At 32.8% G+C, this 19,919-nt stretch overlaps 2 protein-coding genes across 2 annotated transcripts; one reads left to right on the forward strand and one right to left on the reverse strand.

Moving 5' to 3' along the window:
* Positions 1-318: 318 nt before the first annotated feature.
* On the forward strand, positions 319-3,942 carry LOC111019452 (rop guanine nucleotide exchange factor 7). The gene is made up of 7 exons (XM_022295846.2): positions 319-1,279; positions 1,358-1,474; positions 1,584-1,738; positions 2,176-2,250; positions 2,334-2,624; positions 2,701-3,057; positions 3,157-3,942. The coding sequence occupies exons 1-7, from the start codon at positions 976-978 to the stop codon at positions 3,637-3,639; spliced, it is 1,782 nt and encodes a 593-aa protein (XP_022151538.1). The 5' UTR covers positions 319-975; the 3' UTR covers positions 3,640-3,942.
* Positions 3,943-7,464: 3,522 nt separating this feature from the next.
* SIS (E3 ubiquitin-protein ligase RLIM-like protein) lies at positions 7,465-10,176 on the reverse strand. The gene is made up of 6 exons (XM_022295875.2): positions 9,751-10,176; positions 9,273-9,363; positions 8,540-8,715; positions 8,189-8,249; positions 8,034-8,087; positions 7,465-7,741 (listed from the first exon to the last, which is right to left on the reverse strand). Exons 1-5 carry the CDS (start codon positions 9,871-9,873, stop codon positions 8,071-8,073), a joined length of 468 nt encoding a protein of 155 aa, XP_022151567.1. The 5' UTR covers positions 9,874-10,176; the 3' UTR covers positions 7,465-7,741; positions 8,034-8,070.
* Between the last annotated feature and the right edge of the window lie 9,743 nt (positions 10,177-19,919).

Consider the following 19,919-nt stretch of genomic DNA (forward strand, 5'->3'; position numbering starts at 1 on the left):
TGTTGATGTTATCAAGTTTTTTTTTTATTTAGAAATAATTGATGTTATCAAGTTTAATGTAACACTAACCATGTTTAATATTCATATGTTAGGCCTAGATTATTATTTTATTAGAAAGACTCCAATCTTGAAAGAAAAAATATATATATATATAATTTTGAAATACTACACATCAAACATAAATTTTCAGATGATCTGTAAGTAAAATTTTCCCTTTTAAAATCAATAATTAAAAAAATAATAATAAAAATAAAAATACCTTAAAGAGGATCCAAAGCTCATGTTTTTTTGCAGTGATAAAATGGTATCTCCTTCCCTCCTCTTTCACGATTTCCATGGCACTTATTTTATTATAATTTTCAAACCCCAAAAGTTTTTTTAATCACTGCATTACATCTATCGTTCAAGAACCCTCGTTTAAGGAAAGCAAAGCCACAGTGTTAAGAGACACACACAGCGTCACCGCCATCTTAGTGTCTGCTTAAAGTTTGGGGACCATGGATGCTGTGGCGAGCTCTCATAAATATTAATGGCGGAGAGCGCCTCTCCTTGTCTCTCTCCCTTCATGCGTTTCATCGAGTCAGTAATCATGACCACCACCTCCATTTAAATTCATCCACTTCTTTATTTCTTTCTTTCTTTCTTTCTTTCTTTCATTTAACCGTTTATTCATACCCTTTTCACTATTACGCATGGTTGATTTTAGATGAAACTTTTTGGATAAAGCGTTTATGTTACGAGGAGAAAGAGAAGCCACCCCAGTTCGATTCGAAATCGACCCTTCAGAGAGTGGCTCCAAATCATTTCGACCCCGCATTTTCTCCGTTTTAGCTTTCTGGGTGTTGGAATCTCCTTTGGAATTTGTGTTTTGAGCTTAATTTGCAGAGGGGTTTCGCTTGAGAAGGCTTCTTGTGGGTGGAATCGAAGTGGGTTTGCTTTGATTTGTGCTATGGTTGTGATTGAGGAGGGGAAATTATGATGGAGGAGAGTGTGGCTGATAAGAGCGAGGGCATTGGCCACATTGTGCCTGAGAATGAGACGCTTGGCCATTTGATTGAGGAACATGGGCGTGAGAGCAGCTCGAGCTCTGATTTTCTTACATCAGAAACCACAGGGCTTGAGGAGCACAGCCACAGTGGCTCTGATGACTCATCTTCCCCATCTTCAATGAGTTGGCCCACTCGAAAACCTGAGGTACCCAATTCCAATGGTGCTGATAAAGGAGGAAAAAACCATGTTGACAATAGGAAGCTGGAGAAGAAAGTATCCTCATCATCAGGTAATTCAGACCCTCTTTCCTTTTGTGGGGATTCTCCCTAAAAACTGTATTAATTTGTTTGCAATGTCTGGGGTATAGAGATTGAGATGATGAAGGAAAGGTTTTCCAAACTGCTGCTTGGAGAAGATATGTCAGGCTGTGGAAATGGGGTTTGTACAGCATTGGCTATATCTAATGCCATTACAAATCTTTGTGGTATGATGCTTTGTCTCTTTTTCATTCATTATTTGAATTCTATCTAGGATTGGCTTTGCTTCCGCTTTAATTGTCTAATATTTATTCCTTTCCCATTGTTTTGGTATAGCCACTCTGTTTGGGCAGCTGTGGAGATTAGAACCCCTTCCACGAGAGAAGAAAGTAATGTGGCGAAGGGAGATGGATTGGCTTCTTTGTGTTAGTGATCAGATCGTCGAGCTGACGCCTACTTGGCAAACGTTTCCTGATGGAAGCAAGCTCGAGGTACCGAATGAATTTTGAACTTGCACTCTATGGCGTTTGTTCTGTACATATGCAGCTTGTGCCTGCCTACCTGGTTTGAATTACCTGTTTCCTTGATCTTGGCTTTCATCATCTTTTGTCGTAGGATGAAGTTTGGATACTGTGAAGAATATTATGTAAATATATACATATATAGACATTTTAGTGTTGTATAGTGTATATATGTGTGCGTGTAAGTAACAATTGAAACTTTAATTTGTTTGATATTGTGAGCAAAATCTGTATAGACACGGCCCAAAAGCTTCAGTAATCAATCCTCTCTTTGGTCTCTGTTAGAGTTGGATTTTTGCTTCTCTTGTAGGAAGAGACCTTCATCCAGAATGTGAAATGGGAGAATTTTTATGGTTATGCATTTGTAAAAGCATCAATTTTCTGATGGGGTTTCTATGATCTTTCAGGTTATGACGTGCAGACCGCGCTCTGATCTTTATGTAAATCTTCCCGCCCTACGTAAACTGGACAACATGCTTCTTGTATGAATCACCAACATTCATTTTCTCTGTGTTACAACAGCTTTTAGATGTGTTCTGAATTTGGTCAAATTAACTTTTTGCAGGAAATATTAGATAGTTTTGAAGATTGTGAGTTCTGGTATGTTGATCAAGGGATACTGGCCCATGAGACTGATGGGTCTTCCTCCTTCCGTGGAGCACTACAACGGCAAGAAGAAAAATGGTGGCTTCCCGTGCCTCGAGTTCCTCCTGGTGGTCTCCATGAAGATTCAAGAAGGCAATTGCAACACAAGCGCGAGAGCACAAACCAAATACTGAAAGCTGCAATGGCAATTAACAATACTACTCTGGCTGATCTGGATATTCCCGAACCATATCTCGAAGCCTTACCAAAGGTACAAGACACATAAATTGTTGTGATTCTGATATCTAAAGCAATGTGATTTTCTTATCTCTGATCCTGCGTGTCAGAATGGAAGAGCCTGTTTGGGAGATCTTATATATCGATATATTTCCTCGGATCAGTTTTCTCCTGAATGTCTACTTGACTGCCTTGAAATGTCCTCTGAACATCAAGCTACAGAGATCGTTAACCGGGTCGAGGCTTCAATCTACGTATGGCAGAAAAGAATAAACTCAAAACCTGCCACTAACTCCACCAAACACAGTTCAAAATCATCGTGGGAAATGGTCAAGGAGCTGATGGTCGACTCGGAGAAAAGGGAGTTGCTTGCAGAGAGAGCAGAGACTCTATTACTTTGCTTAAAGCAACGATTTCCTGGTCTTCCACAGACAACCCTTGACATGAGCAAAATCCAATATAATAAGGTTCGCCCCTACTCAAGAACTCTTTCAGCCATTAGAATTTCCACTCAATTAACCAACAATAACTCAAGTAGATAACATAACACTTGTTTTCTGGTTTAGGACGTTGGAAAATCCATCTTAGAGAGCTACTCCCGAGTTCTGGAGAGTCTAGCATTCAATGTCGTGGCACGTATCGATGATCTGCTTTACGTGGATGATCTCACAAAGCATTCTGATCAACTCTCGTCAATTTCCAAACTTGGTGTGATTTCTCACAAGAACAGCCCATTGCATTTCTCAGTGCCCATCTCTGGCACTCCTTATAAAACACCCTTTGCCACTCCAAGCTTTTCACCTGGAGCCAGCCCGGCCAAGGGAGAAAGGTCACCATTCTTTTCCGGCACCAAGATTCCCCAACGCGGATTCGGTGTCAAAAAGGTTTTGACTGACTATCTCAGCGTTGAAACAAGAGGAGGAAAAGAATTCAGCAACAAAACTGAGAAACCCGAACCAGTCACAAACCCAAACTTTGAGAAGCAAGGCGCTCGGTACAGGGAAGGATCAGCGAGCGCGCCCAAACAAGGATTGGTCGTGGAAGAGTGAAATCCAAGCTTGGTTTTGGGGAAGTTGGGACTCATGGCTGTATGTATGGTTTTCCACTTGAATTGTCACTTTTCTGCATTTCTTTTTGTAGGCATAGGATGTATATTTGAAATTGGGGAAAGTTGTCATTAGATGTGCTTGTACTTGTATTGATGAGGTGTGAATTGACAGTCAATATGAGGAATCAAATGCTTCCATGTCTTTCCTGACTAACCCATGTGTTGACTCTGAATGTGTAAAGAAACTATATTGGAATTTATAAATTAGAAATCGAAATCTTCAGCTGAGCTCAGTTATCAGCTATTTTCTGATGTTTTATTAAATTTTCGATGAATCCATGGATGATTGAGTCGAGATTTTTTTTTCTTTCGGTAATTATTCTCTTCCTTTTTAAGGGAGAAAGATCATTGTTTTTGTAGTGCGGAAAAAAAAAACAGTAAAGGGAAATAAATTATAGGAAGAGTGCATTTTGGTGACGGCACTATCGACCCAACAGTAGGTGGTTTTCTCACCTGATTTGCAAACATCTGTTTCTCCGAACGTGACATGCAAGTTTATAGCCTATAGGCAATAATGCATGGAGTCAAGAGAAAGCTCTCGTCGAAACTTCGCCTTTATTGATCTTCGAGTTCATTGATAAATATTTGAAATTCATTTATAACCTATTCCTCACGAACTAAAAGTTTTCATAAGATCGAAAGATTCAACCTCCACCCATTACGGATGGAGACCAGCTTTGCATGGAGGTTAGAAAAGATCATTATTGTTAAACCAACCAAAATTTACTAGTTGACTTGTCACTAATGAATCAATCTTCATTGATAATTTAATAGTTTGGCACACCTAATTATGGTACATAGCTACATCTATGTAATAATAAATTAAGAGGACCACGTTTTCTTAATTACACTAATAAATGTAAACTTTTAAAACTATTTTTTTAGTATAACAAATGTGAGATGGGTGGGAGATTAAATTTTTCTCAACCTCAAAAAAAGTAGCAAGATGTTTTATCTGTTGAGTTAAACTTATGTTTGCAAATTTTTATAACTATGTTTAGTCATTTCTACCAAATTTTCATTTATAATTTTTAATAAAAAGGACCCAAATTTGTGGAGTAGCGATGTAATCATCCACCTTTTACATCACAATATGTGTTTATCCGCTATACTAAAATTCGCTTCTCAAATACTACACAGTTATTTTCATTAGATATATAAACAAGATACATGTCACATCCATTTTTAAAATTATAGAACATTTAATAATAATAACTGCGTTAGATTAAAAAATACATTCCGTCCATATAAATAACGATTTAGTCCAATATAATTTAGTCTAGATAATTTAAAGTTTATAACAATTAAGTTCAGGAGAATTTTAGTATATAAGATTAGTGTTTAAAATTTGTAACAATTTAGTTTGTACCACAAATTTTTTTATCAAAGTGTAATAATATTAAATAAAAATTAAAAGTTTAGATCGAGAAGGATTTTTCACGATAAAAATAAATGGTTGATCCGTTGCACGCCAACCAACCTTAGGACTGGTTACTATATATTTAAAGCCTTCATTCTGAAGTTGAAGTATAAAGTTTTTAGAGAATTGCAAATTTAGGGAGAGAAAAAAATGAAAGGTGGGATTGGGATGAAGGTGAAGGTGGTGATGGTGGTGGGGCTTCTGTTGGCCACAGACATTTCAATTTCAAGGCTGAAAGTGGCGGCGGGGTCGAGTCCATGTGGGAAATCCGATCCAGATAGCGTCGCCGTGAAGCTTTTTCCCTGCATCACCGCCGCGCGAAACGCCGGAGCCAATGTCCCCAGAAATTGCTGCCGGCGGTTGGCCCAAATTGGGCGACGACCAGCCTGCCTCTGCGCCGCCTTTCTTTCTCCGACCGCCAGAAGCGCCGGCGTCGACCCCAGAATTGCCGTCACCATCCCCACACGCTGCAACATTGCTCGCCGCCCCGTCGGCTTCAAGTGTGGCCGTGAGTTGTTCTTAAACACAATATCAGTTCCATTGCCATTAGTCATATTTCTCAAATTAAACAAATTGATTTTAAAATTAATTTTTAAGGTATTATTTGGGTGCGTTGATTTTAGAAAATTAATTATTCTTGAACCTTTTTTTTTTTCAAAATCACTCTTTCTACCTTATACTTTGATTCAACATCTTAATCTTTTTGTTGGGTTATATATATTATTGAGTTTACTGCTTTAAATACGTGACCAACTTTAAAATGTGTCTAATTGATTTATAAAAATAGGTCCTATGAGTCTATGACTATCTCATTGATTATTAAGTTATTGTTTAATAATCACTTCGTTTTAATTCTCCTTGTTTTTCTCACAATTTTCTTAATACGTTTTTGTCTTTCTTAAAAATATATTTGAAGGCCAAAATCCAAAACAAAAAAACAAGTTTTTTAAAACTACCCGTTTTATTTTTCAAATTTTGGCTTGTGTTGAGAAAATGAAAGTGTTAAAAATAATGAGAAATCAACTTCAAATTAAAGTGATTCGAAATTGTGAATAAACAAATGAAATAGTACAAATGTTGGTGATACAAGAAATGTGGTACAAAATGTGTTAGTACCAAATATGTGTTACAAATCTCAACAGCTTAGATTTTGAAAACGTCTTCAAAAGGTAGGTAGCTATACAAAGAAATACACGGATGAAAATAGTGTTTATAAGTTTAATTTTAAAAGTATAGAACCAAAAACAAAATAGTTATCAAGTGGACCTAAATTTTTCTCCATTTAATAAATTCCTAAATCAATAAATTTTAAAAAATATATGATAGATTAAGCCCAATGACTCATTAGACACGACCCTACGAATTCAAGAATTTGAAATTAAATTATAAGTTCAGTTCAACTTTTAGAGTTATGTCTATCTAATCCAACTAATCATCAGTTTCCAGAGTTACGTCTATTTAATCTTAATTAATTATCAGTTTAACTTATTAGATACAAAATACATCAACTAAAATAGACACGATTTTGAAAGTCGTAAAAGTTGTAAGTGCAAGTTATTGGGTTGTTTTTCTGTAATTGCAGCTTACAGACTGCCTTGAGGAAATGAAGTAGTGGTGAAATTTACAACGAGCCCGCCGGTGGGTTTGGCAATATGTCAAAGTTGCTTCTGGAACAATAAAAGGCCACCAAATATTTCCCTTCCCATTTAAATATATTTATGCATATTAAATAAATTTGATGAAACCTTATTTTAAAGAGAAAATTAACAAACACAAGTTTAATATTTGAATTGAAACCAACAAAACAAAAACAAAAAAAACTTGATCAAATAATGTGTTTATCAATAATTAATAAAAGATCCATTTTCGACTGACGTTGTGGATGGACAAGATAGAGCAGAATCAAAAGTAACATAAAAAAAAATATAATAATAAATAAAAAGAGAAAGGGTTAAAATCAGATCAAACGTTGCCAAGAATTGTGGCTGCAGAATCTGTGTCCTCATCCCACTGTCTTTTCAAACTTTATTTCTTTTTCAACGGCCAAACTTAACGACCATGGAAAAGCAAGAACATAACCAAACCATAAAGCCTTTCACAGAAAATGACTGGTTTGGCAAATGCCACCGTGTCAACATATCCTTAAACTCGGATAAGGAACAAGGACATGGGAAAATGACACTTCCAGCATTGACTTTTCACAAAACTTGGGCCTTGTTTGGCTTTCCAAGGAAACCATGGCAGGTGGCATGGTGAAAAATGGGAGATTTTAATGACTACCAAACAGAAACATGTATTAATCACGATTTTGATTCAGGTTCTAATGTGAGAACTGAGATACCATAATGCAAAGCAAACACAAACCAATATTTTCTTTATGCTAAGGACACCAAGGTTTAAACAGCAGCAGCAGCAAGCAGTAGAAGGAAGCATTCTTTACAGTAAAATTGAGAAAGATGCTTATAAGTATTAATTAACTTAAAACAGATTCGGTTGTGTTGGCTGGAAAATGTATCCACCAGCTTTTCCCACAACGATCTCGCTGTTGACTATCGTCTAGCTTCGTACATTAAGAGGTGAAGTAGTATTAGTAGTAGTACTGCAGCTCTATGATACTATGTACCTGCACGTTAAATGGTCGCAGTATAAGTGCAACTGAATCTCGGCATCTTTGGCAATAGTTGACATCAAGAAAAATAATGGAACTCTGAAATTTTAAGGAAAGCTCGTGGAGTTTGGTGGTGATCAGGATCTACAGTTTTTAACTCTATAGAAAGATAAAAGGTAGGGAGTTTCTGGGTTATAAATGCATTGAAGGGAAGCAACTGATCGTCTACAACTGGTCGGGAGATTTCGAAATGTAGAAGCAAGAATAATCAGCCAAATGCTTCAAACAAATTATGGCAGATGAGTACCTTAATAAGTATATAAACCTTGGCAGGTGATTTAGTACTAATAATAGAGAGACCCTGCAAATAACAAAGATTTAGTAATACAATATGAGTAATTGAAATTGAAAGAAGGACAATTTTCAATATTTTTTCTCATAAGCAGCACATCCCTTTTATACCTTGCCACCAATTTCCTCTTGAAGCACTCCCAGAATCATCTTCTCCCCCATCCTTCTTGAACTGAGAGATATCACCAAAACAAGTCAAAGCAGATCATTAGGGGGCGATAAAGAATCTCAATTATATTTCAATGTCTATTCTTTTACATGTTACCATTGTTTGAACAGATGCAAGAGTTCCAATTACTTCTCAAATAGAATAGTACTACCATGTTTAGTGCTTTAAACCGTGAACTTACCCTAAGAAAATGATGTGATGAATAAAAAGGAAAAGAAAAAAGAAATGAAATCGGTTGAATCTGCAATTAGACAAAGATATAAAACTATAAATGATGTGTTGAATATACGTACCACCGAGTTCACCCCGGAATTATGGGAATTCTGAGACTGAGAATAAACATCTTGGCCACCATAATAGATTGATGAGCTAAGATGACATGGTTGTGCTCTTTGTTCCTGATAAATGGAACTCAGATCTTTATTCTTCATCTCCTGACTCTCCTTTTGTCTATGATTAGCAGCATCATCTGCAGAGATAGAAAGATATCAATAAGGACGATTTCGTACAACAGTATTTAGATCTCAAGGTCTTGCTTAATGAGATGGATATTTTTAGAAGAGAACATGTTCGAGAAATTTTTAGAACAAAGCTCATGTGTAAGCGATTGTAAACGAGTTCACCGTCACCGGATATTGCAAGCATCAAGCCTTGGTTGTGGATTGTATCCTGAAATTGTTCTTTAAGATGATTTCACTGAAAACCTATTTATATATTTTCTTTGAAGTGCGAGGTAACAAAAAACACTTTCCAAAATTCTCAAGATTTTTTGTTACAAATCCAAATTTTTGAATAAAAAAACACTTGAAACATATTATACAATAGAATTAACTTCAAAACCATAACCCTTCAGTGTTCTCGGCTGTTTTTTCTTCCTTTAAGAAATCAAACCATTGTCTGAGTTCATGTTCAACACATCAGTTTCAACACCTTATGAAATCAAGAGTTAGAACATCCAATTTTCAGGTGGGAACCTCAAAGTGGAGATGATCAAAACTATCAAAGGAACTAAAATGATATGCAAACCTTTAGCTTCAGTGTTGGGGATCCATGGCTCATTTACAGAATCCCTCTCTCCCTCTTTGATCTGAGAGAGCAGAGACTCTCCCCCTAACACCTGAAAAAGTATCACAGATATAAATTCCAGAGATTCATAATAATTAATTCAATGAACACAAAATCTGACGTGTTCTATTGCTTCAACTTTTCACTTAATGGGGCAGATGGAGAAGCAATGCATTTCAGCAGGACTCAATACACGATCCCAATTGAGAAACATCACCGATTTGCTTCAATCCATAAGTTATTTATTACTAAATCGCAACCCATTTAAAGAAAAGAGTAAAAGAACAAGAAGAATCGCAATCCATGGAGGGGCACCGAAACAGAAAAACGAACAATAACAATACAAACGAAACAAAAGGTGAAAGAATCAACGATCAAAGTGAAGTGAAGAAATCAGATAGCAATCGACAATGAATACGGCAATAATATACATACATACCTTGGAAGAAGGTGCAAATATAGAGCCGAAAATTCCAGTGGTTGAGGAGTAGGAAGTTTCTTTGGAGCCAAACAGGTCAATGGTGAGAGAAGAAGAGGAACCCAGTTGCTTTTTTCCTTCCATTTTGATCCTAATCAGTGAAAGAACACAGATTGCCCTCTAATGGCGGAAATTGGATGTGGGTTTCTCCGGAAACAAAGAGAAAAACAAAAAACAGGGGAACAGAAAAAGAGGTAGAGAGGAAGAACACGTGAATGGTGAGATGCAGAGTTGAAATGATGATGAAACTGCCACTCCCCACCAAATTTATAAGGCAGAGAAGAAAGGTGGGAAGGGAAGAACCACACTAAAACTGAAACCTCTTTCGAAATCTATTTGAATTTCTCCATCTTTTTTTTTTCTTTTTTTTTTCCTCTCTCTCTCTCTTTTTTTTTTTTTGAAAAAATTTGTTCTTTAAATTTCCATTTCTTTCAACCTGTCAAGCGAATTGATTGGCTCAATGACACGTGGAGTAGTGAGTTCTTTAGGTGGGACATACACTGACAACCAATCATTTCCTGCCACGATTTATCCTAGAGTGGATAACGACAATTTTTAGCTTCCTTCCAAATGAATTGTTTTTTACACTTTTTTTTTTTTCATTTAAGCCATTTTTTGACTTCCCCACAACATGCTTTTGCCTTCTTTTTTTTATTATTTTTCTTTTCCCACCCCTTTGTTTTTTTTCCTTTTCTTTTAAATTACATTTACAAAATAGAATTATAATAATAGTGGTTGAAAATGAAAAAGGTGTTGTTAGGTGTGTGTTTTCTTTTTGAAACAAGTCTTCACTAGTATTTTATTCAACTATAATTGAAATCTAATTTCTACCCAAAAAATCAAGTCATGGGTCAAGGCTCTCTATTTTGAAAAAAGTCAAAAGAGCTTTTTTTTTTTTTAATTTTTTTACCATCTTGAAACCAACCCATTTAAATGGAAATTTCTTGATCTTGTTTAACAACAATTTATTCTCTATCTCTATCTTCCTTCTCAACCTAAAAATAACCTAGAGAGAATTGTTCTCTTATCTTCAACCCTAACCACATTTTCCTGAACTTTTAAGATAGATTTAATTAGGTTAATGTAAAATTTATTCTCTTTCTCTATATATTTATTCTCATCCCTTCAACAGAATAAGGAGAAATGTTTTCTACCATCCTCAACTTAGAACCCTACAAATTTATTATCCTAACAAAAATTTTACAATAATAGTTTTACGTTCTTAATTCATGAATCCTTTGTTGTTGTATAATTTTTTCTTTCACTCGAATAAATTAAATGTGTTTTTTTAAGTAAAAGTTAAGGCAGACAGAGAAAATTATAGTGAAAACTAGAATTTAACTTATGCTTTCGTCATTATCTACAAGCTTTTTAAGTTCTACAGCATCATTAACAGAAAAAAAAAAGACATAATTAATAGAGTTTTTTTTTAATTGAAAAGACATGATTAATGTATTGGTTTTTAATGACTCATCAAAATTGTAGTTATCTCATTGTTGAAACATGTAATTCTAATCACATATCATTTATGACAATTTATTATGTTACTTGTAAAGTTGATATTTTATTTCGACCACAATTAATGTCGAAATTTAACAATTTCCATTTATGTTTTAATAATTTTTATAGTTCTTTTGGTTGTCTTTTGAGATTTTTTTCCTCCAAACTATCTTGTATGTTTTTGTTCCATTTTTTTTCAGTAAAACAAGTTGGGGCGGGAATTCGAACTCAATTACGTTGAGCTATGCTTGCTTTGGCTATGTTTTGCTCCATTATTATATTATTACCTTTTTTTATATAATTATCTTTTATTTAAGATTTTACTTGTCACACATGTCCAATGAATCCTTGACCTTATGAGCAAACTTTACTATGTCTTTTTTTAATAAAACTTTTAATTGGCTGGCATCGTTTTAAATAACACCTATAAATATGTATTTTTATAAAAATAATTACAAACATAGTTTAAGAAAAAGTTTTTAATTATTTATGTCTTCACTTTACGTGTAATAGCTTTTATTTACTAAATTTATTTTAAATAAAAAAAAAGATAAAGAATGAATGATGATCACAATCACCATGAAGATTTATATTTGTATGTATGGTTAAAATCAACACAAAATATCCCAGAAAGATCTTTATTTTGTGTTTTGCAACTTTTAAAAAATCGAGGTTTACTAAAATTTCAAGCAAATTCTATTCACACACAAAAAAGAAAAAAAAAAGTTTCTCATTCACTTACCAATTCCTTTTCACAAAATGACAAAATAAATAAATACGTAAATAAATAAATAAATATATATATTATATCCTTTTTTTCATTTTACCACTGTTATCTCTTTTTTTTTTTTCAAATTGATTCTCATCTACTTTTGTATATTTTGTGTTGGAATAACGTATTGAGTATACCATTGAAATAAATAAAATCCCATGCACAAATTTTATACTTCTCTGTATTATTAAGCTCTCTTCTTTTTTTTTTCATGTTATCAAAGCCTACATGAAAATGAGATTAAAAAAATGATTACTAAAAATAAAACTATTTTAAAAATATATTAGATACCCAAACTAATTTTTAAAAAATAACGTTTTTTTTTAAATTCACGTTCATCTCTTGAAGAGACAAACATACATCACTCGAGTGATAGGTGGGCCAGTCTTTTTTCTTAATATGTAGCCCTAAGAGACCATCTGTGTTAGTTTTACTTAGATCCAATGCATTGATGACATGTGGTAGAGGATTTCCAACCCAATTTATATTAATTATATGGACGAATTTGAGATATGCACTATGGAGGGTGTGGACTTGCAGGAAACAATAGCAACCTCCTTTTTCTAAAACAAATTTATCGGAACCATAGATTTGAGGGAGGATTTACAATAAATCTACAAATTATTTAAATATAATTATTTTTAAAATACATTTATTAATTATCTAAGTCAATATAATGAACTATTATTCTAGATTAAATAATAAATTTATTTCACATGCACTTTAAATGTCGTATTTAATAATTTCTTAAATTTTAAAAAGTATATTCAAATAGGTTTTTAAAATATAAATCTATCCAATAAATTTTTACTTTTATTTTGTGTCGCTTTCAATTTCCAATACTATTTAACGAGATTGAATTTCTATTAAAAAAAGAAATTGAAAGTTCATCAATGTAACACTTCTTTTAAATCTTTTTAGGACACAAATAAAAATAAAAATAAAAATCTACAAGAAAAAAGAATTAAATTACAATTGTGTATAAGTGGAATCATTAATAACCATGAGAACTCTCCCTGGTAAGTTACTTTTATCTCTTCTAGTACTTCTTTTAAGTCAAAACCTCTCGACACATCAAAATTAGTTGTCAACTCCATCGTTGCATGGGCTAATTGATTATTCGATCTTCTATACCAATTGAAGGAACATCTCTCAAAGTTGAATCTAAGGTGTTTAATCTCCTCTTCAACCTAAGTCTTCGACTCATCACATTTGTTTGAAGTTATCATATTATAAACTAGCGGAATCAGTTTCTACATAATATAATTGAAATTCAAATTTGTTGTCGCAACAACATTGTTTATGCAAGGAAATGCACAAGACCAAACTTTGGTCGAACTCCAACTTCAAGCTTGAAGAGAACACTTGCACAAGAGGGTAAAATCTCTTACGTTCAAGTCAGTAAGTAGCTCAGACTCAATATTAAGTTCGAGAAGCAATTCGATACTTGGGGTAAGAATGAGGCCCTCTATTTATATGTGTAGACTCCGATAGGCCTTGCGACAGGCAATTACCTTGGTTGGAGTTGAGGTCGAACCTGTCGGGTCTTCCAGATCGAACCCGGATGGCTTGACTAAGATATTGCCTATTTAATGAAGGAAATAACGGCTAAGTCTCCCACCTCGGAAGGTTTGAGGTAGAACTACCTGAAAGTTTGTGTATAATATATCTTGACCAATCACGTCCTACACGTGGCACTCCAATTTCCTTCCCCAAACAAATACTTTCTTAGATTACCTTTTTTTTTTAATTTAAAGATTTATTAAACTCGTTATTGAAAACTTATAGACTTATTAGACAATTTTAAAGTTTTAAAATCCATTACATCTAAGATTGGGATAAAACTTATAATTTAACTTAAATAAATTTAAGAGGGTAAAAAAAAAAAAAGGAATAGTAAACTCATCAAAATTGTGATTTCTATATTATACTAGTTGCATCTCACATATTTGATTCCTATTTCAATTCTTAATAAACAATATCAATGAAACCCTTCATTTCGATTCTGAAAAATTTATATTAAACAACATCCATTAAAAATATAACATTTTTATTGGAAATGATTTCTATTTCAATTGATCTGGCCAAGTAAACCAATCCCACTAATTCACGAGTGATTGGCTTATCTTTTTCATCTTGTCGGGCCCATAAAAGTTAGTCATTTTCACCCTCTTGTCCAGCCCCCCCATCAATGATCAATGAAACTTCTCTCTCTCTCTCTCTCTCTCTCTCTCTCTCTCTCTCTCTCTCTCATGTGAGAGGCAGTAAAGTTGCAGTTGCAGTTGCAGAGACTACAAGTTAAAGATTTTCAAGAGTTCTAATCGGAAACGCCACTTTTAATATTTCTGCCAAACCCATTCACCAAAATTTTATGTTTTTGACCATTTCCAATGCATCCAAATTCTAAAATCCTCCAGTTACATAAAACCTTTTTTCCATTTTTTTTTATAATTTGTTTAATACCCAAGTGTTCGGGTCAAAAATGATGTTGAGAATGGAGCCAAATTAAAAGAAAGAATGAAGGTGGCTTAATGAGCTTAAATATAAAAAAAAAAAGGCCCATTACATTATTTCTTCTTCTTTTAAGTTGGCAATTTTTTTTTGGTTAAAAAGTAAGTGTCTGCCGCCCACGATTTCAACCCCTAGAGAGAGAGAATCAAGTGAGAGAAATTTACAGAGAGAGGGTTTGGCGAGAGTTTCTTCGTGAGGCTTCACAGAAAAGAAAAACGTGAGCTCTGTAAGTTTTTGTTTCCATTGAAGAATTTTTAGAAGCTTATAAGAGTGATTCGTGAGCATTTTTCTTTGAGAGAAAAGTGAGAGAAATCATTATAGAGCGTTGTAAACTCTTGAAGATTCTCCTGACATTTAGTGGAACCTGCAACGGTAGCAGAGAACTGGACGTAGCCCACATTGGGTGAACCAGTATAAATCCGGTGTCGATTTCTCTTCCCTATATTTTATTGTTCTTGTTGCTTGAAGTTTAGGTTGATTTATCTACTGTTTGAACATAGTTCTGATTTGATTTATTTCCGTTATAATTGGAACCGGAACCTGATCTGGGATTAGTTAGCATATATTGTCTGGAATTGTGATCGAGATAATATTTGTTAGTTTGTTTTATTCCTATCAAATGACTTCTTCTTCGTCCAGCTAGATCATGGCCGGAATATTATTGGGTTCTTCTCAATGTAGCATTTTTTTTTCAACAGTGTATAGACATTATCAACAAAATATACCATTTTTTAACTTGTCCATATGTTTTGAATTAAAGCTAGTTAATTATACAATTTTGTATAGTGAAGCTTTAATTAGAAACAAAATATATTATATATGTTTGGTCCTATTTTTATTTCAAGTCGATTGTTCAAGAAGGGCCTGGTAGCAAAAAGAAGAAAAAAAAAACAATTTTTTTAAAAATTATAATGCTGTGGATAAGAAGCTCTAAAAGGGAGCAAATGGATTCAACCCATGTGAGTTTGATGAAATCTTGGTGAGAGATGGACAATACGATAAATAAGACCAAACATATCTTCAGCGTATGTCCTTTAATTTCTTTTTAGATGGTATAAATAACTACTCAGACTCCGGTAAATATAATGACTAAATTTTTTATATTAATTTTTTTACCATTTTAGAGTAGATGATGACTTAATTGAGTCATGGATGTTTGAAATTGTATTAAGATACTTTATCCATTTGAGTTATGTTCAAATTTAAATCTTATTATGAAGTAATCTAAACGTTAAATCGATCCAAAAAAATGAAATGGATATAAATTATTCATTATCCATTCAATCACAAACTCATTCCTACAGTTTTAACAAATACAAATTTTGAAGTACATTTATGAAAGACGATGTATAGTTGAAATCTTAAACTTCCAAGTTTATTTTATTTTATTTTGTTGCTTTCAAAAGGTCTACTTTTAATTTATTTGAAGGTATAGATATCGGCATGTATCAAACCTACCTGGTTGAGGTGAATATTGAATGGGTAAAAAATTGACCTAAACATAACAAAAAATGTTGTTGTCTTTTTTTTTTTAACTTCAAGAACTAAAATCAACATTTAGAAAAAGAAAACAAAATAAATCTAAACGAATGAAATAAAATGTAAACTAATGCACAGACTTTTTTTAGTAAAAAAAAAAAAAATATATATATATATATATATAGATGGGGATTAACTTTCGACCTAAAAAGAAGTAATTAGTATCTCATATATAGACTGCCATTGACAAAACCGTACGAAAAGGAAAAGGAAAGGAGGGAGGAAAAAGAGTGAAGGCATAATTAGATTAAAGTGGATGAGAAAATCAAAATGAAAAGGTTAATTAGAAATGAAGGATATTCATATCACTTTGTGTGAAGGAGATTAAAAGAAGATAAGATAAAGTTAAAAGAGTATTAAAATGAGAGGAGAAGAAACGTAGGAACGAATTCATTTTTAGCTTCCTCTTTTTAAAATTATACTCGTTTAATCATATTTTTTATTTGAATTATTAGTCAAATTTTGAAAATAAGAACGAGGTTTCTGAAACCTTTCAAAATTTGACTTCAATTTTAAAAACGCATTTAGAAAATTGATAATAAAATAATATGATTATCAAACAGACTAATAACTAATAGATAATGAAATGCGGCGGCCGTCTCGAATGGCTTACCGACAGGTGAGATGTGGGGCGCGTGGGCGTTGGCTTAGCCACTGAGGATCGCCGCATGGCTTTGTGTGTGAACCATATTGAGCCACATCCCTCGCCGCCTTTCCACATAAATAAATTCTCATCAACCCACTTCCACTTCAAAACTACCTTTTCCACATCTCTACTCAATCAAATCATTGATTAATTAAATTTGTGTTACAAAACACATTATCAGACATTAAATCATTTGTAATCCAAAAAATTCTTACTATATGTTATAATGAGATTTTTTTGTATCAAATCATTATAGGTCAAAGATTGATACTTCACCTTCTCAAAAAATACCTATCCCAATGATTAAACTGTCACAAAATTTAGACTATAATCACTACAAACTTTAAAAATGTAGAGACTAGATTATTGCATGTTCAAGTTTAGGGACAAAATAATTTATTTATAAATGGACGATATTTTTTATTTATTTTAAATATGCAAATCTCAGGTTGGGAATTTTCAATGTCCATCTTTCAAAATCTAGTTATATATATTTATTTGATTTTGGTCCAAGATTTTTTTATTTTGGTTCATAAACTTTCATAATGTCTATTTTTGTTTTGAGAGAGGTATGAATTAAGAGACTAAAACATATCTTTAAGAAAGTTAGAGACAAAAATCTAATCGAAACCTACGCTTTACAAATGTATAAACATACAAATTTTCAACTTTAGGCTGCACACAATCAAAACAATGTGCTAAAGATTCTCTTTCTTCTTGTTCCAACTTTCTTTCGTTATCCAAATTATCAAGGTAACTTGTAAAGGTGGGACTCTTGGCTTTCTTCCAAATTTTCCTGTCATATATTTGATATCACAATTCACAGTCATAAATAATATGTAATTATCAGATTTTATTGAAAGCTAATTAAGTGACAAAGACATTATAAGATTATAGAAATAGATTTGAATCCACTTGACATGACTTTGGAAGAGAATTGGCAAATTTCTCATTAGGAGAAAAAAAACGATCATGAGTTAATTTGTAATAAATGTTATACTTTTTGCCTTTATAATTAAACTATTTATAAACATCTAAGAAGAGTTATAGTAAATAAATCATAAAACTTTCCAATTAATATTTAATTGTACATATAAAATAATTATATAAGGCTGCAAAATAATAATAATTAACGGCATCTTATTAAATGCGAGAATAATCTAAATATAAAAGTGATAAAAGGTTTGGTCCTAAATGTATGACTTTTAGTGCTAAGAGTCTAAATAAGTCGATCATAAGTATGTAAGTTTGTTAATTTCTAAGGTGAATTTTGGAATACACCTCTCAAATTATATATATAAATATATTTGTTAAAATCACAAATCTACATATATAAGGGACTAAGTTACATACAAATTTAGCTCTTTCTTACTCATTTTTTCTCTTACCAGATATAAATTTTGGCTTTCTAAAGTTTTTAAGGCTACAATTTAGAAAGAGTGAGCTTAAAAGATCCCTTCCTTTTTCTTCCTTCTTGCCTATCCAATTTAACTTGTAAATGTGGGATTCTTTATTATTTATTAATTTTTTTTCAGTCAATCATCCACTTTGTAATGATAAATAGGTGTTTTTTCTACGCGTAGAATTCTTTACTTTCTTTTCAACTTTTCCTTACCTTCTTAATTTGATATTACAACATATTCCTAAACAAATAATCATTCTCAATATTTTTTTTTTTTATTGAAGAGTCCTTATAAAATTAATGTCAAAGTGCTTTTAGTATGAATTTGTGTTGTCTTTTATCCTGTAATCTTTATTTTGATCTTAAATTCATGTGAAAATCTCCTGTCAAAAGAGCCTATGCTCAAAATTTCTTTTTTCACTTCTAACCAATATAGACACTGTATTTGATTCGACTTATTTTTAATTTTAATTTATATTATTGAATGTTACTTTATTAAGTTTTATTTTAATTAAAAATAACATAAGTTTACTTTATAATTAGTTTTAATATAAAGTTTAAATTAACTTAAATTATAATAGTTAGATTTATTTAAATGTTTAATTTTATTAATAAGAAAATAAAAAATGGTTTTGTTTAGATTTTTTTTATTATTAAAATAAAAAATAGATAAATAAAAATGATTTGTTTTTAAGTAAATAATTTTATTTTAGAAAGATTTTGTTTTAATTAAATAAATATTTTATTTTAACAAAATGTTTGATTTTTAATAATAGTTTTTTCCTCTTGTATTTTTTCCACGTCAAAGTCATGTAACGTGACATCTTCTCCTTCTTTTTCTTTCCCTCCTTTCTCTAACCATCTAATAAAACTCCAAATAGAGAGTTATTTGAGTATAACGTTGATATAAATTAGCTAAAGTTAGCCTCACTTGCACCCTTATTCACTGGTTTTGTGCTTAAAAGACTATAAACACTAGCCTTCTACATTTTAGTATTGTCAATCTGCAACGAAACTAATTTTGGTGCATTTTGCTACAGCTTTGACGATGTTGCAGCATCAAGATCCAGATTCAGAGAGCAGCAGAAAACGACAAGCTGATAGTAAAAGAACTGCACAACGAAATTACCACAGTAATTGGAGGTTTTACCCAAAAGTAAGAGCTGAGTCCCTCAAGGTCCGAGTTATTGCCCTAATATCTGAAAGGGGTATAAATACAACCAAGAGGAGAAGTCTCCAAAGACACACCTCAAGAAACATTCCCCTTCACTCACTTTTGGAAGAAGTCCACCCTCACTCGAAGGAACCCTTTCGTAGAACCGCAGAGCAAGCAAGGAGTAGAAGAAGACTCTTCAGTGGCAGTTTGGAGCTGATCTTCAGCTCCTTTTTCTTCATTTTCTCATCTTTGTTCTATTTTCATTCTCACATTTTGCTTAACTCTCCTTATGGCTTTGCATAGCTAACAACTTGTGTAAGGGGGAGATGTTCTAGACTTGTTTTCTGGGCTGTAAACGTGCTGTTTGTTTTAATGGAAGTGTGCTTTGAGTTGAAGTTGTTTATCATTCTAGTTTCAATGTGCTTGATCACTATGTTGGAATACCTTCTTGTTAGCTTTTGGAAAATCGTAATAGGAAGCTAAGTACTTCATCTCGAGCTAGAATCTACTTAAGTTTAGCGTGTGGTGACTTAGGGATAAGCATCACCTAACTTGGTCATAAAAACTGCATATATATGCTACTGATGTTTGTCGATGAATGTTA

This window comes from Momordica charantia (assembly GCF_013281855.1).
Source record: "Momordica charantia cultivar OHB3-1 chromosome 1 unlocalized genomic scaffold, Mcharantia_2.0 BLBB01000001.1, whole genome shotgun sequence".
Lineage (NCBI taxonomy): Eukaryota > Viridiplantae > Streptophyta > Magnoliopsida > Cucurbitales > Cucurbitaceae > Momordica > Momordica charantia.